Raw genomic sequence first — 18105 nt, forward strand, 5'->3', positions numbered from 1 at the left:
TCTTCAATGTGACAAGCAGCTTTTTACATGTGCTCCTCTAACAGCTGAATGTGAGCTGGAGCCCCAGACTCTAAATAATATATTGATTTGATTTGAATGTGGGTCAGTAGGTCTGACTCCTAACCAAGTGGTAACCATGGCTGTCCTACTGGGAGCATTAACCCTTCAGTTGGTGTAAGATGTAAGCAGAGGCTTGTGCTTTTCATCTCTGATATTTTCTGTTCTTTCTTTAATTAAAACTGAACTCCCTTCTGCCTTAGCCCTGGAGGCTCTCCAGAGATCCTGCAGCTTTTCAGAGAAAATCTGGCAAACATTCTCTCTAGGAACAGTTCATTCAGGGGTGAATGTGTCAAAGGCCCCCACAGAACTGAACAATGGCAGCTTCACTGCGGGTGACTGAAATGGGTGTTTAAAGGAGCTCTGCATCCCCTGTGCGCCCATGCCCTGGGCTCCACACCAGCCCAGTGAAGGCCACTGCAAATGACTGAAAGTCTTTGGCAGAGATGAAGGGATTTGGTCACTGTATTTGCTCTTATGCATACATGTGTGTGAGTGCAGGGCTCACTGTCCCTTGTCCAGCCCAGGTACTGGAGCAGCAGTCATTGAAGGGTTGCCCCACTGCTTGTCTGCGGTATGGGGATGAGTCCTTTTCTCTGAGCCTAAGCATAGTCTCCTCCTGCCTGCCTCTCCACAAAGTTGGTTGAGGTGTGTTCTGAGGGCCTGATCTGAAGACCGTTGAAGTGAATGGAAGACTGCCCTTGACTTCAATAGTCATTGGATCAGGCCCTGACTGAGGAATAATGTTCTCATGAAGCATTAGCAAATGAAATATTGAAGCGTCACAGGAGAACTGGGAAGTGCAACCAATTAGAAACAAAAAGTGAATGTGACCAGGTAAGTGAAATGCAAAAAATTAAACAAACTTAAAATCCTTTCTGTTTGAATAATCCAAGATAAAGTGAGTAATGCAAGTAAGGTATTATTGTTTAAATATGTGGGCTTGCACTTTCAAAGGAACCTAAGGGACATAGCCAGTGTCCAACTCCCACTGAATTTCAGTTTCATTGAGTTTACTTTGAAAATTTCTTAACCTTGCATTGTTCCTTCGTTTCATTAGTTGTAAAGTGGAACCTTTAAGAAGTAACCAACTACATCCTATTTCCCAGAACTACTTAGGGTGAATAAAGAATCAGACCCTTAGAATCCAGATAATTTCCCCCATTGGAGTACTGTGTCCAATTCTGGATGCCACACTTTAAGAAAGATGTGGACAAATTGGAGAATCCAGAGCAAAAGTGAGAAAAGGTGAAGAAAACAAGATCTAGGAGGAAAGATTAAAAAACTGGGTATGTTTAGTCTTGAGAACAGAAGACTGAGGGGGAACCTGATAATAGATATCAAATATGTTAAGGGTGGCTATAAAGAGGAGGGTGATCAATTGTTCTCCACATTCCACTGACAGTAGGACAAGAAGTAGAAGGGTTAATCTGCAGCAAGCATAGATGACTTGTGCCTCCTGATACTGAGGCCAGGATGGGCGGGGGAGAAACAATGTAAAGGTGGGGGACGTGACTGCCCTACTTGTCGGACAAACTTCCAGCCCCATCTCCCTGGGCCAGGGCAGTCAATCCCACTGGCTCCTGGGGGCTGGGGCCACAGGAGCAGGGAGCAGGTGCCTCTGGGCCTAGTTGGGGCCAGCCCCGGCCCGGGGAGACTCACAGCACCAGTGTCTCCCCAGAGCTCACAGACACCTCAGCAGAAGAGGCACAGGGTGCAGGCAATGCCCCTATCTCCAGCTGAGCAGAGGCCAGGGAACCTGCTCCTGGCGCCTTCCCCAGCAACCCGCCCACCCTGCGCAGAGTCCAGGGACTACTGTGCTCTCCTCGTCCTGCCAGAGTTACCCACTGGGGGTGGGGAGTGGGAGCAGGCTATGTCCTTCTCCTGCTACATCTCCCCCCGACATGTTTCTGGCTCGCTCAGCTGCTCTCCCTGGTAGCCGGGTCCAGGCAGGGAATAGGACGGAGCTGCTTCTCACGCCGGCTGAGGCTGGCCATTCCAGGTCGCTGCCTCTGTGCAGTGCAACAGCTGCCTGAGAGAGTGTCCAGCTTGGGAGGAGGCAGCAGCAGCCTGCTCCCTCCAGTCCCCACCCGGGCCCACCTGCCGGGAGTAGGGGCGGAATGAGCTGGAAACATGCCAGTGGGCAGGTGCAGCGGGAGAAGGACAGAGTCCCTCTCCCACCCCACCCCCAGCAGGTGAAGCAGAAGTCGGGGGGAGGGGCACTTGACCCTGCATGCCCCCCCTACGTGTCACTTGTGGCAGTAAGGGAGATTTAGAAAGTTTTTCCTAATATTTAACCTAACTATAAGGGTAGTTAAGCTCTGGACTAGGCTTCCAAGGGAGGTTGTGGAATCCCCATCACTGGAGGTTTTTAAGAACAGGTTCGACAAACACTTGTTAGGGATGGTCTAGCTTTACTTGGTCCTGCCCCAGTGAAGGGGGCTGGATTTGATGACTTCTCAAGGCTCCTTCCAGCCCTACAATTTCTGTGATTCTATAACAACGTTAAGATGTTGGGGTGGGTCTAACTTTGAGATGAAAACCTTGGTGCTATGTCTTGCCAAGTTCTGACTCCTGAGAGATTCAGTTCTGAGAGCAGAATCACAACATTTTAACATCCCCTTTTCACATGGCTACCCCAGAGGAGAGACCCCACAGGAGAGGCGGTGACTATTGTTTTCTAGTAGCAGTTGGCCTGATGATTCACAGAAAATCCTTTCTTGCCGCTAATGGATGCATGTCATCTTCACTTCATTAGTATTCAGTGAGCTGGCTCAAAAGGAGAAGGACCAGGTGGTGATCTCCCAATGTGTGAGTACCCTATTAACTAGTTTCATGAGTCACGTTCCTCACTGCACAGATTTCAGAATGAGTGGTGGTGGGGGGGAATGGCATTTGAAAAGACCCTTTCAAGATTAAAACCCCTCCCTTTTAAAAATGACCTTAATATTAATAATAAACCCTGACTTTTATTAAATGGGAAAGAATACTGGCAATCTAATGTTGCTTTTGCTCCTTGTGCTGTTTGTTTACTTGTTGCACTTCACTCCCCGGGTCTGTGTCGCTCTCTGTTTCTTAAGGACTGGGCACAGTGCTGTTGTAGTTAGCTTCCCAAGTTGCAGTGCATCACAAAAAGATGTCTCCCCATCTCCTAGCTCTTCCCCACCCTCTCCTGTTTTCACTAAAATCTACACTAAGCTCAAAAACTTCTCTCGTCCTGTTAGATTTTACAAACTACACCTGATTTTGGGGGCTGTGCCTTCTTTCAGCCTTGACTTTAATGGGAATTGTGTTGCCTGAATTTGGTCTTTTGTGTGTGTCCCCCTCCAAATACTCAGAAGCTCCAGGTAATGTGAGTGTGATGGAGGCCACACAGTGGCAAGGTGGGGGTTAATCAGGCCCAGTGAACCCAGTGCAGCAGATGTCAGGTGTGGAAAGGGAAGTTAGAAGAAGACACAGCTCAGCTGGGGGCTGACCCGGAAGGGGAGAAGAGCTAGTTACGGTCAGGAGTCTGACACTGCTTGCTGGTTGGACAAGCCTCCTGATGGATGGGCTAAGGGCTCTGGGAGATGGGCTGTTTGAAGACAGGGCCATACAGAAGTAGAAGGGAGGGTTACTGCTGAAGATTCATCAGATGACCCTATTTTGAGTTTTTGGTTTTATTTTTGGACTCTAATACCTGTAGCAGGTGGGACTTAAGAGTGCCTCAGCTACAGGGCTAAAGCTCACTGTCTTGGACCTGTGAGAGGCGTGGCTGACTACTGGGATGAGCAGTGTCCTGATGGGCCACGAGGGGGTGCTGTGGAGCCAAACCCTGTCACAGTGGGTTCTACAATGGCAGCCTCCAAAACTTCATTTTAACAAACCAGGAAATTTTTCAGCAATGGCAGAACAAAGAGCCAAACCTCTGGGTACTAACATTAGTGTTTCAGCCATGCCCGAGGCAGTAAGAGAACTCCTGGGCTACACCCATCTCTGTCAGATTTCAGTAGGTCATCCTTTGTAGATCCGGCAGGACAAAAGCCATTGAATTCCAGTGTTCTGGCCTGTGGAATTCCCCCATCTCCAGTGCGGTTGTCCAGTGTAACCGAGGGCAGAAATTGGCCCTGAGGTAAGAACTTGGCTAACCACACTGCTTTGCTGATGTTGCACAAGCCAGAACAGAATCCAGCTCGCCCTCCTGCAAGTGTGCTGGGTTTGCTGTACTAAGGGGAGTAAATAATAGTGAAAACTAATTTTAGTCAATACGCAGCAGCTGTGACTCTGTGACAGGAAGATCTGCTGAGTGAGAGAGCAATTTTTGTGCAGTCGTCTTTCAGAGTAAGACTGCATGCTGCTCCTCTGCTCAAGCATGAATGTTTCATGGCGTATTGCTAGGTTATTATAAAAATTCTACCCTTTTCAGCTTCTTGGATTTCCCAAGTAATGTTATTTTTAGGAACTTGGTGAGCTATCTCCTGCCCCTTCATCTTTGCTGTATGTCTTATGTCTCAAATGACTTGTCCAAGGTGAATGATTTTATTTGTGAAAACAAAGAGATGGGGCACTGGGTATGTTAGCAGCTGCGCTGTGGCCTACAAGGTACTGGAGAGTGTGGAAAGAGTAGCCTAGCATTTGTGCCAGCATATATCACCATGGGAAGCAAAACCAGAACATGATTGCATAACCCACAGTGAAAGCATGCAGGTTGCAAATGCAGGTGTGAATTGTATGTATGATGTGTGGAAATGCCTGTTTGGATTAAAGGAATTTTCAAGCTTTTAGTGCAAATTATCTGCTGATTTTAATGGGAGCTGCAGGTGCTCAGCCCCGGGTCAGGCCCCAACCATGAAATGTTGCATGTGAAGCGAGATGGGAAAGGGTGAGGGGGATGTAATTCCTTCCTGACCCCTTGTAGAGAATCAGCTGATGCCCAGAAGCATGAGGTTTGAGCATTCATTTGCCTTAACTTGTGTAGATTCATATGGTATTACAAAAAGTAATGGGTTGAAAAGGATCCAGCTTCAGTGTTTCTCTCCAGGGTTTCCAACACAGCCAGACTGTGTTCAATTTCAGGTTGGTTTGAGAGTTGTGCACCTAACTCCCTTAGGACTCTTTGAAAATTCCAACCTACAACCTTGCCATCTTTTTGCCTTCTAGTCTGTGCTGTGTGCACAGTAATGTACCTCTTGTCTCCTCCCAGATTCCGGCTGTGCAACCTCAGGAAACTGGTACTTCATTTCTCCTTTCCTTCTCGGGGATCTGAGGTGCCATTTGAACTTAGCATCAACCACAGTGAAAGGAACTGGCACAAGAGGAGGCCAAGCCAACTTGCCCCTCCCACATGGCAGCAGGCCATTCACCTCCTTTGGACAATCGGAATGACCTCACTCCTAGTGGTGTGGGCCTGAGAGTGGCCAAGTTCTCGGGTGCACAAAGCCGAAAGAGGCGTCTCACTCCTGGCTGGGGAGCAGCTGATAGATTATACTTTAGATGTGGAAAATCGATGTAAAGACGCCACTTGGCTGGGAACAAGTTGGGGAGAACTGAGATCTGGCAGCTTTTCCCAGCTCATTGTTGTGTAAGGGGAAGTGAGTCAGAATGCAGGGAGAGGGGCTGTTTTTTTAGCTAAATACAGCAATTAGTTTACATCCTGTGGTAAGGATGTTTTTTTATTTTGTTTAAAACAAAACAAAAACCCCTAGGAAAGGTCCCTCGTCCAGCCCACTTGCAGGGCCTGCTCTCTCCCTCTGGCTCCAATGCCTGAGGCCTGGGCTTTTCTCTTTGGGATTGAAGGATCATCTTTTTCTCTGGTTCCTGGAGCCTTTTGCTCTAGTGTTCGGTCTCCTGCAGGACTGGCCAACACGGGGAAGTTATTAATGGGGACATTTGAGGTCAAAATTAGGGACCTACCTTTTAACTCCATTGAAAGACACAGGGCCCATAAAGATTGCTGAAGGAGAGGGTTGAGAAAATGGTAAACGTTTGGCTCAGAACTAGGGCTGGTCTCTCTCCCATAGGGACAATCAGGACAATAATAATTAATACCACAAACCGCCACTAGCCCTCAATGCACAGTTTATTATTAAAGTCCTGACCCTGCTATGAACTCCATGCAGCAGGGAGGTCACCCATGTGGAGCTGATTGCAGGGTCAGGCTGTTTGGAGCAGGGAGCTTGTCTGCAGCTGTAAAGCACCCAGCAGGCTTTACTGCTACACAAATGACAATGTTTGGCTAGAACCCTGCAGGAAATGCTAGAACCCTGTTGATACCAGGAGGACAGGCTTTATTGTGGTGTTTTGCCACTTGTCATTCTGGTCCTGGGGTTCTTGTTTCATACCACCTGGGTTTTGGCCTTTGTCTACGGGGAAACCACAGAACAACCAGGCACATTTAGTCACAAAGACCTTTACTTTGAATGAAAGGAACCCAAGTAACATTCCCAGGAAAGAGCCCAGTATGTACTTCTGCGCCCGTCTGCTCTGAGCCCCGAGAACAAAATGGTGGCTGAACTGAAATGGTGCTTAGAAATTAAAAGCTGCAGTATTCAGAAAATAAAAGGGGTTGCTATTTCAAAGCTACACACACCACATAGTTGACCATCCCTTGTAAGACGGAAAAAGGCTTTTGCGGTGTTTACTTTTGACTTGTGGTTTAAAGGGTGAAATGAGACTAGGAGCTAATGGGATGTCTCAGTGAAAAGCAGTCAGCAAGGTCTACTCATTTCTCCCAAGAGTTAGTGCTTGCATCAAGAAAGCTAAGTAAGTTAAAAGAATCAGAAAGCAAACGGAAATCAGCCCAGTCCCTTGGCCCTGGGGATGGAGCCCTGACCTTCCCAAAGACATTGTCCTCACCACCTGTCCACAAAAAATTCATTCATATGGCTCTTCTGCTGACAGTCCTGAGCTAGATCCAGGTCATGTCCCTGCACCCTGTTACAGTGACATGGTGGTTTAGCGTATGGCTTTGATTTGTAGAGCCCTGAATGAGCTAGAATAACCTCTCTCCCTATGCACTGTCGCATCAGTCAAGGTCAGCTGAGATGCTCCTGGTGAGAGTCCCTAGATGTGAAGTCTCCACAACTGGGGAAAGGACATGTTCAGTGGAGAACTGTGGATCCTCTCTGGCTTTCAATCAGAGATGGAAATTCCTTGAGAGATCTTACTGTGTTAAGTGTGTGTATCATTGTGGGCCAGGGGGACCACAGGACTCCAGGAACTAAGCACAGTGGGGGGTAATTGGGTAAATTCACTCAGGTAAAAACACCTCTGAGAGGTACCACCACCTGGAGAGGCTTGTGTATACTGTTTTAAACTGGATTCTCTAGAGACCAACAGAAAAAAAAAAAAGAAAAGGACTTTTGGACAAATAGCCTGAATTTAAATTGACTCGGGTCCTTTTTTCTGATCCAGCAAATGGACAGGACCTTCCATTCAAGGGACCCCAATCCTTTCTGGGAAGGGTTGGAAGGACTTGACCTGCTCATGGGGTGTTTATTCTGAGCTAAGAGCTGTTCTGAGCTTGCGACCACAGAAAAAACCCTTGGTGGGGTTTGAAGGCCTGATCACCTGCCATAGCCCTTGTTGGAGTTAGGGTGACCTCTGACAAGGTGATTAGCAGGCATGTAGGTTCTTTTATGTTTTCTTTGTAGTGCTTTCTTAGAAAGGGCTGTGTGGTGACTTCTAACTGAGAAAGGTGATGACTAGGAGCCAGAAGCCTGTAAGTTGGGGACTTTTGGTAGACCATAGAGGGGGAATAGAGGTGCAGTTGCCCTAAACTGTGAAACAGGGCTCTGCTGGCTTTCACAGCATAATGCATAGCACGCTTTTGGTTGAATACTTGACTATGATTCCAAGCTCAGGAGGTTTTCTCTGTAGGGCTTAGAGGTGGTTGGTTGAATGAATGGCTTTTCTTGCTGTCCGTTGTAAGCATTCTGAATGAAGTTGTTGTTTTAAAATAGAAATGGAGCTGAGCTGCAGAAGACAGGTCCAGATCTGAACTGCTCCAAAGCTTGGGGTTGTTTTGATCAGTCCCGTGACTTATTAATAAACAGTGCTCCCAGATGTGTTAGCTATATGTGCCTAATAAATCTCTTCAGTTAACAGGAGCCTGGGCTCCCATAATGACCTATAACCCTGTACAAAATCAGCCCCCTCTCACTGTTGATATTTTAGATAGATATTGTTTTAATTATCTGTCAGTGACCGACCGTTATTAGACAATAAATTTGCATCTTGTTACCGCTGTCACTGAAATGTTATGCAAAGAGATCTGCTTGTAAAAGCTTGCCTGACCTCAGATTTCATCATATCTGTTATGACACACTTTTAATCAGTCCTGTGGAATTCCATTCCCGCACTTGCCCTGGACAAGTAATGTTTTTTCTGTTGATTTGTTTTGACCAGCAAGTAAAAGATCATCAATCACTATTGCAAAAGTGGACAAGTACATTTTCTTTGACAGTTTTGTAAGGCTGATGCACACGGACAGCTGGATGTTGAGCAGCAAGTAGGAACCCTCTGTTCTGCAGGCACCTGGAGGATGGCTGTTTCCATGCTTCCAGCGCAGAGCTCCCATGCTAGTTGAAGTAGTGGATATTTTATCATGCCTAATGAATTTTATAGGATGGTAAATGACTATTTCTTCTGAATGCTCTGGAGGAGAGTTAGCCTATTAGCTTTTCACCTCTAGAGACTGAGGATCCAATCCTTTGCTCAGGTCACACATGAAATGAGATTGGTAGGTCTCAATCTAGTCCCTCTGTGAGCATATTGCAAAACTACCACACATAATTTGGCAGAGTGGGAAGGGGCAGAAATATGAGTTGGTGCTCCAGGTCATGTTGGAGAAGCACTGAGAGAGCTGAGTGGTGATGCTTACACTATGCTTGGCTCAAGTAGCTGCTGTCAGTACCTCTCTGAGCACTAAATTCCCTGACAAATGTAGAAATATGCCAACAGATCTGGGATTACCTGTGCTTATTTTCCCCAATATTGTTTGCAGACTGAACCTACCCAGAGGGTATCACTTTAGAACAGCAGGGCGCGAATTATCAGTGCAGCACATATGTGTTTCAACCATGAGTCCCTGCCGTGACATTCAAGATGTGTAAGCTGACACCTGTATTTTCTAGACAAAACCTATCCCCAGGAAGTCAGCCAAATCCTGGCAATTTTAATACTTAGCCACCAGAGGGCATCAATAATCAATACAGCGTTACAACTCTGTTTTGTATTGTCTATTGCCTGTAGAGAGCAGGAGCAGCAATAATGTCCTGTATTCTCAAGGGATCAAGCAGAGAAAGGGTTTCATTAAATTTCCTCATGAGGAAGATGACGAAGCCTGAAAGTATGCCCCAATTTAAAGAGCTATTTGTCGGTCAAAATAAGTGGAGGTTAGAGAATGTGCCAGAGGATGCATTATATGAGGTCCTCCCTACCCCCACAAACACCTTTATATCTAGTGATTTAGAGGCTTTCAACACCAGGATGAATTCCTTAGTTCTCTCCCATTGGGTTTGAAAAAGGAGCACTCACGTCCAAAGCCTCAGCTTGTGAAATGATCAAAGGTTCGGTCACAACAACAGTTTGTTGCCCCAGGGAATGCACACAGGACAGGTAATTCAAATCCTCCCTCTGGCGGCTAATACTTCCCGTTTGAGCATAAGGCAAGCCGTTTACCACCTGCGCCAGCTGTAAAACTGGGATAACCCATACCTCTCTCGCCCATGGTTTATTCAGTGATTATCTGCAACGAATTTTTGAAGACTAAAAAAGAAAAGTGCCAGCTACTGGGTGAGTTCACTTATCAACACCTAGACACAACCCATTGACCACTGAAGAGACTGGGTTTTCCCTGACTCAGTAACTCGCACCCAGAAGGATCCATCAAGGCAGTGAGCATAGACCTGAGCTATTTGCTGTATTACTTGCTAAATGCATTTTAAGAAACCCTCGTAAGTGCCATCCATTCCACAAGAACAAAATTGTGCATGAAAACAGAATAATTTGCTTGCTGGCTAGTGCTATTTTATGAATGAAGCCCAGCAGCATTTCACTCATTCGGGGTGGGGTTGGTTAGGTCATTGCTGTTGTCTTCCTTTTAGTTTTGGAGGGTTTTTTTTCCTTCAAAATCGGACAATTTTAATGAATTCTCCAGGGGATACAGACCCTTGAATTTCTAGGGTTTGGAATTTTTCTGGGAATATTTTGGATGACCCCTCCCCCGCTATTAGTCTTTCCAATGTAAATGACATCTGGGCACTGAGATGAGCCCAGGGTGGCTTGCTGCTCTCACCTTTCTGCCAAGGAATTTGTACAATTTCCATGGAGCTCGAGGAAGCTGTTCGCGTTTCCATGTCTGGTGCTGGCAGAGCCATTCAGGCTTTTTCTCGACATTGTGCAAAGACAGTTTTATTCCCCTGACTGCACCTTTGTCCCTGAGGAGCCCCTTGGTGGGGCTTAGAAGGAACAGGCTGTTGAAAGCGAGGTCAGTGCAGGAGAATGAAACAGAGGAAACCTTTTCCGTAGCCGGGGCAGGGATCTGATAATGTGTTGGGGAAACAAGGAAAACGTGAAGCCAAATCAGTAGACAAATGAATTGCTTTTTGCTAGAGTGGTTTCGTTAGTCAGGCCCAGGGGAATTCATAGATTCATAGATACTAAGGTCAGAAGGGACCATTATGATCATCTAGTCTGACCTGCACAACGCAGGCCACATAATCTCACCCACCCACTCCTGCGAAAAACCTCACCTATGTCTGAGCTATTGAAGTCCTCAAATTGTGGTTTAAAGACTTCAAGGAGCAGAGAATCCTCCAGCAAGTGACCCATGCCCCAGGCTACAGAGGAAGGCGAAAAACCTCCAGGGCCTCTTCCAATCTGCCCTGGAGGAAAATTCCTTCCCGACCCCAGATATGGCGATCAGCTAAACCCTGAGCATGTGGGCAAGATTCACCAGCCAGATACTACAGAAAATTCTTTCCTGGGTAACTCAGATCCCACCCCATCTAACATCCCATCACAGGCCATTAGACAGACAGTACTAACAAACAGAACGGAAAGAGGACAGAGGTTGCAGCCTCCTTGGCACCAGCTTTTTATATATTTCCTCCTGCTCTTGTTTTTATCATTTTTTTTCAGAGGCCAATTGGGAATGGGCCTATTTTCTGCAAGTCCAAATCCAGCCCGGGGCTGTAGGGATTGCAGGTGCCTGCCATCTAATGGGCAAGTGGTGGTCTAGATGAAATTAGCCACTTGGCCCTGGTTCATATTCTAGTCCATGTTTCATAACCCACCATCTCAGCTGTCACTAACTGTCCTCCTTGTTAGTAGTCGCTAACCATTTCCTAGAGGGCAGGGATCCATAGTGCAGACCGAGACCCATTGCAGATAGGCCCTTGTTGGGAGTTTCAGCAGAGAAGCCAAGGACAGAATGGCTATGGAGACTGAACTCCCCTCTTGCCCCCTGTGACATTATTGACATAATCTGGGCCCGTATAGATCATTGTTACGACCAAGGTCCTGTAGTGGCACCAAATCTTGTATAAAGAGGGTCAAATAAGCTGTCTAAGAGAAGGTTATGGTTGGCTGGTTATGATTATGCTATCTGTATACATGTATCATTTTTGTATTTAAACTTATAAGTATTGGCTGTATACTGTCTGTATTTCAAACTTATGCTATGCTTCTGGGTGACACCCCAGACAAGTTGGTGTCAGCTCTGCCTAGCCTGCTTGATGGCCCATTAAGGACCATCAGCTATACAACTGACCCATTGAGAGAAGGCAGATTCACCTTGGAACTCAGCAAGGTATGCAGGGACATGCCTATGGACAGAACTCTGAGGTTTTTCCATGCCATGGGATGGATAGCTTGTCTTTGGGACAAAGAAAGCAGAGACCACGTGGCAAGAGACTATAAAAAGCTGCTGCAGCTCCTCCATCTGGTCTTCAATCCTGCTTCTTACCTCTGGAGGGACTTTGCTACGAACGGAAGCTCTACACAAAGAACTGATGACCCATCCCAGCTGTGGATGTACTCCAGAGACTTGATTTGAACCTGCAGTTTATTCTATCACTGTTACAAGCCTGAACCAAGAACTTTGCCATTACTGTAGGTAATTGATTCCATTTAACGAATTCTAGCTCTCATCTATATCTTTTTCCTTTTATGAATAAACCTTTAGATTTTTAGATTCTAAAGGGTTGGCAGCAGCGTGATTTGTGGGTAAGAGCTGACTTGTATATTGACCTGGGTCTGGGGCTTGGTCCTTTGGGATCGGGAGAACCTTTTTTCTTTTACTGGGGTATTGGTTTTCATAACTATTTGTCCCTATAACGAGTGGCATTGGTGGTGATACTGGGAAACTGAAGTGACTGAGGGAATTGCTTGTATGACTTGTGGTTAGCCAGTGGGGTAAAACCAAAGTCCTCTCTGTCTGATCTGGTTTGGTTTGGTTTGGTTTGCCTTAGAGGTGGAAAAACCCCAACCTTGGGCTGTAACTGCCCTGCTCTAAGCAATTTGTCCTGAATTGGCACTCTCAGTTGGGTCCCACCAGAACCAGCATCGTTACACCCTCCATGTCAGGTCCCATCTCCCTTTTGTGTAGATATAAAGACACCTTCTAAGGGTGGCTGGTGAGGTTCGGCCATGCCTACCAGATGAAGTGATATCCTCTCCATCCTATTCTCCCTTTGTGCTCAAGGCATGCACCCTTACAACCCACAATGTGTCTTGAGACGGACCCTAGAGCTCTGTAGACAGCAGCTCTTCTAGGTGGGTCAGAAAGAACTGGCCTGTCCCATACAACACTATTGTCTTCTACATTGACTTTCACATAAACTGTATCCTCAAAAGGCAATTACATACAAATACAAAAGTAAATAAGAATATCAGAGGGAGAACACAGATGGAGTCTAGGCCAGGGAGAAAAGGCAAAGAAAGGACAAGATGGAGGGTCTGAGGTGAGATACAGGGAAGATGACAGGAACCACACAGCACCTAAGTACCGTGGTGACTGGTGTATACCTGGGTACATAGGTTCTTGCATTTATTTAGCTGTTCTAGGCTGTGGGAGGGAAGAGAGGGGAGGCTTGTGCTAGACAAGCCAAGGAGACAGAGGGATCAGGTCAGAGAAGGCAGTTGGATGATGTCAAAAGAGGCTTTTAAAACCTAGGAAGAGCAATTTGAACTCTTTCCCCACTGGCTGTGGGGCCAGTGGGTCTGTGAGGACTGTGTGCTCGCCATAAAGCTGTGCTGAACTTGTCTCGGTTGGTGCTGCTGCTACATCTGTCACAGGCAGGGGGAGCCCTTGCTGAGACTCAGCCAGGTTTTCTCCTGGCTCCTCTGTGTCTTTAAGGAATAATAAGGCAAGACAAAAAATCTCCTTCCTAAAGCAAACCCCTCTAGATCACTCAGCCACACTCAGATATGCTTTCCCCACTGCATAAATCCTGGCTCATAGGGCGGGGGAGGAGGGGAGGTTAAGGGTTGCTTCTTACTTATTGCTCTTCTAAAGTGCTGTCTGGAAAATACCAAGAGAGAATAGTCCTCCATGGCCCTTGTGCCCTGTTCATTAGTTTAATTGAATTGTTCCAGTAACTCTGAGCTAAATAAAGAAGAGGGTTCAAGTGCAGCCCGTACATCAAGGAGAAGGATGATGGGCTCGACTCCTGGGGGTGGTTATGCTGTTCAGCACAGCAGCAGGGAAATGGTCAGTAGCTGGCATGTCTCCTGTCACAGCTGTAGACATTCAGATAGCCAGAGGGCTTCACCAGCTGCTGGCACTTTGGGAGCTTGCCAGTGCCTTTTGGACGAGGTGTAAAGTGTTGGTCGTGCCCACTTGTGGCCCATGATGATCAAATGGTACATTTCATAAGAGCTGGGTTGTTATTAACTCAGTCCCATGGCAACTTTTGAGCCTGGATAACTACATATTTCTCACATAAATCCCCCTCTAGTGAAAGTTCAACTGGCTACTGGAGTCTGTACTTTCAGTCCTCACATATCACTCTGTCTGCCAAGTGCACCCCGGAAAGGGTTGCAATTCAGTTGGAGATTAATTGGTTCCTACATCGTGTGTGTGTGTGAGAGAGTCAAATTCTGCCTCACTTACACAGAGGCAAACCCACTGTATGAGAGGTGCTCTTTGTGTGTATGGGCAGTTTGACAAGCACTTCAGGAACCGTTGGGTTGAAAGACACTAAATGTCAGATCCTTAGCAGCTGCGGGAGAATCGGAGAATGGCACCGACATGCCAACCTGTCGAATCAGACTGGGTATTACTGCTTTGGGAGACGCTGAAATGAGCAACGGAGAACATTGTGAGCCCTAAAAGCGGCACTGAATATCAGCGATTGCTTATAATAAAGCGCAAGGAAGGTCCCTGTATTCAAGTGTAGGTATCTGAACAGATCTGGTCCCATACACTTGTGAACAGTGAGGTCCTAGATGGTCCCCCCTTACCCACAGCATCCCGTGGGCAGCCAAAGTGCAAGGGTAAGGGTTTCAAAGGCAAGAAGGGCAGCAAGGTGCCCAACTTGCACTTAAAATCAATGGGAGCAGGGCACCTAACTCCCACTTGGGCCTTTGAACCTGTCCTGCTCCCCCCACCCACCCCTCCGGCCCGGGTTGAGAGCAGCCGCAATGGTTGAAGTTCTGTTTTAGCTCTGCAGAAGCATGGGAGAGAGTGACAACCTGCTGGGGAGGAGACCAGAGGAAGGAGACGGAAGAAATGGGGGGTCTCCTAGGCAATTATTGTTGCTCTTCCCCTAAGCATGTGAGAATGGCTGTGGCAGAAACCAAGCGCACAGCCTCCAGCTGGGCCCTGGGATGACCAGATTTCACAGATGAGGTTATTCTGGCTCGAACCTTTATATCCCAGCTGTGTGAATTTCATTGTCGTCCCCCCTCCCCAACATGGAGACCCCTAATCTTACCTCAGTCTGTTTTCTACTTGTAGTTTGGTTACTTCTTGTGACCTTCTGAGACTTACAGCCAGGTTCTTATTGTGTTTCTTTCTGCGAGGCTACATTGCATTCTGTCATTGTCAACTGTGTTCACGAAGCGGGGCCCCCTGGAGGGCTGGATTCCTCCTGTGTAACATCAAGTGGAAAATAAGCAACAGCAGCAGGTGAGCAAAGGAAGATCCTGTTTTCTGTGATGGGGTTTCAGGTGTCTTCTCTGGAAGCAGCTGGTTCCAGTCACTGTTGGAAAGAGGATGCTGGACTAGATGGGCCACTGATCTGATCCAGTCTGGGTCTTCCAATATCTAGCAAATGACTTCAGTGATGAAGAATGAGGGAAGGGGAACAGACAAGCTAAGGGCCAGATTCAGACCTGGCCTAAGGAATTCCACTGATTTACTTGAAATTCCACCTACTTACACAAGGTTAGATTTTGGCTCTATATATAAAGCTGGAATTTTGTCTAAATAGAAAGTTTTCTATGAGTCACCAGCAGCTCTTTGTAAAAGTGTCGAACTGCTGGATTTCAGAGCCTTTCTACAGGCAACCACCTATAGCTGCCAACCAGTCTTCAGTTCACAACAAAGCTTAGATTCACACGGAGCAGTTAAACAGCCATCATTGTATTTGCAACACCATAAGATTATGCTTTTGCTGTGCGTCATTGTTCAGTGACGTTGCATCAAGATGTGACAACACACTGTTGTGTGGCACACTGGTGCACACAGGAGGGTGCAAACGCTGGGCGGCTGGGACACTGCATCGTGATGTGTCAACTTGGTTTATTGGGTACTTCTCATGCTGTTGCTCGGACAGCGTCAAGACAGCCCAATGCATTATGTGCCTCCGTGATGTTCTGTTCTGAACCAGATCTGGCCCCTTATGAGGTAGGATACCTGTGAGGGACAGGTGTCCGGTGATATCATCCAGCCATCATGTTTTAGGTCTTCCAGGAGGGACTTTTCCATCTGCTTTCACTGAGTCAAAGTCAAAGATAATTCTACTTGGTAATGCATGACCACTACACAGATGCAGCAGCTTTACTGGGTGATGGCTCACTTTATGAATCCAAGACCATTAATAATCGTGAGAAAACAATAAATGTTACATTGATATGAAGAAGAAATGCCTTTCTGCCATGTCAAATCATTGTGTCATGTCCTCAGTGTAATGGTGGAGACTTTAAATAGCGCCTTGTTAGAATCCCACCACTCTGACTAATTTAGGACTTATTTCTCTTGTAAGTGGAGTCAAATCCCACTCCATGTTGGATCATTCAGTGTAGTGCTGTATTACATTAGCAAGCACAAAACTCTCTCATTACTAAAGAGGGCTCAATGGCTCTGTGCTCTCTCTGTCAGGGGAAACTCATGTAATAAATATGGGTTGTCTTTCTCGGAGAAACTGTGTCGACTAGAAACAGCCCTTGGAGAGAAATTAATTGCCTGAAATGAGCCAAGTTGCATTTTCCTGCAAGACTTCTCTGTTGGCTGCTTTGGCTTTTGAGTAGTAACAAAGCTGATGGCAGCAATGAACTTCTACCTCTTATCTCAAGGGCCAGAGAATTCAAACCATGGCAAGGGCATGCTTACTTAATTCAGACCTGCCGTCTACATGCCAGAGTCCCTTCGGAAGGAAGAAAGGCAGGGCTACTTTATGGGCAGCATCTTTGGGATTAAGGAATGCCAAAGGCCAGAAAGCATCAAACATGATTAAAAAGTGATCAAGGCTGACTTTAAAAAACAGGACTCAGGCAAGCAAATCCTGTGAGATAAATACAGGGATTTCACTGGTTGCTTTCAATGGTGGGAAAGAAAACAACAGACACTGTGTCTATATTACACAGACCAGACTGAGTAGATACCATAGTTTGTGTGAATTATGATGTTTTTATCCTGCCAGTTGATCTGAAATAAATTTAGTCCCACTGAAAGCTGTTGGATTGAGCGCACTGGAGACAGAAACCCTCCAGCTCCAGGATAGGCAGTGACAATATATGCTTCCCGCATGCTGCCTGCGTGCATCAGTGCTTGCTTGGTGGGACCACCCCAAGGGAATGGGTCTAGTTGGGTTGCACTCATTGTAAGTCAAGGCAGAATTTGGCCCACTGTCTTTGATCTAGCATCTTCTTCTTTCCTCAACTGTTTGGGGCCTTGAGCACGACTCTATGGGTTAGATTCTGTGCTTTGCCTGCTGAGAGGCATAGCACCAACAGCTCAGTCTAAGGGGAAGGGGACAAATCTTTATGCTGCTTTTACATTCTCCAGATTCTGGGCTGCTGCGGTGGCTGAAATAGCCCCCAGTGTAAATTAGAGCAGCCCCAGTTCTGGGTTACACAGCATCCCAAAATCCACTGTAGCCCTGAGTACTACAGCTACTCCCTCTTCTGCCCCAGCATGTCCCCTCCTACTCCCAGCATGGTCATTTTGCTGGGGCTTGTGTTAGGTGGCAGCACAGGGCCACTTATGTCAGGTTTCAGTACTCCTGCGCTGCGGGACTTGTCCCCCAACCCCTTGTGGCTACTGTATGGCCCTTCTGTATGCTAGTGTAGGTCTATAATGGCTGAAGCAGGGACCAGAATCTGCCCGTATTAAGTTGATTTCAGCTTCAAGACCATGACATAATTAGCACATGATTTATCCCCTGCTGCCTCAGGGTATGTCTACACTGCAATGTAAGCCAAAGATTAGTGGGACTCAAGTCAGCTGACCCGTGTTAGGGAACCCTGGGCTTGAGCCTCTACATTGTATCTTAACCCTATGTTAAGACTTTCCTAACCTGTGCTCTGGTATCCACACCGCATGCGCAGGCCTGAGTCAAAGTAACCATATCCCAGAGTCCCTAGCATGCTGCCGCCCCTATCCCCCTGAAATGTGGCTGCTCTAGCCCTAGGACCATGGTGCACTGTGGGAAAACGTTACTGCCTGCCCTGCATGGTTACCAGGAAGCAGCTCACTTTGCAAAAGGCTTGTTTGGGTCACTCGCCATTGCAAACCCAGGAGCCTCTCTGATAACGTGCTTGCAGATCGGTGATCAGAACAGAATGGGTTAATGCTGACCTGAGCTGCTTCTGTTTGCAAAGGGGGGGGTGTGTGGCTTCTGT

The 18105-nt window shown here is 46.9% G+C and overlaps 1 protein-coding gene across 4 annotated transcripts in view; it reads left to right on the top strand.

The window, feature by feature from the left end:
- The window catches only part of AMER1 (APC membrane recruitment protein 1), an 85848-nt gene that overhangs the window by 47882 nt on the left and 19861 nt on the right, over positions 1-18105 (top strand). Inside the window, exons 4-5 of one of the 4 annotated variants that reach the window (XM_043522906.1) lie at positions 2816-2868; positions 5240-5407. The exons of 2 other annotated variants lie outside the window; for them this stretch is intronic. In XM_043522906.1, coding sequence (XP_043378841.1) covers positions 2816-2868; positions 5240-5302 — 116 coding nt within the window. In that variant the 3' untranslated portion in view covers positions 5303-5407. Of the gene's footprint in view, positions 1-2815; positions 2869-5239; positions 10799-18105 lie in introns of those variants that run through there. One more of the 4 variants, XM_037908120.1, reaches the window with a different exon arrangement.

This window comes from Chelonia mydas, chromosome 9 (genome assembly GCF_015237465.2).
Source record: "Chelonia mydas isolate rCheMyd1 chromosome 9, rCheMyd1.pri.v2, whole genome shotgun sequence".
Classification (NCBI taxonomy): Eukaryota; Metazoa; Chordata; order Testudines; family Cheloniidae; genus Chelonia; species Chelonia mydas.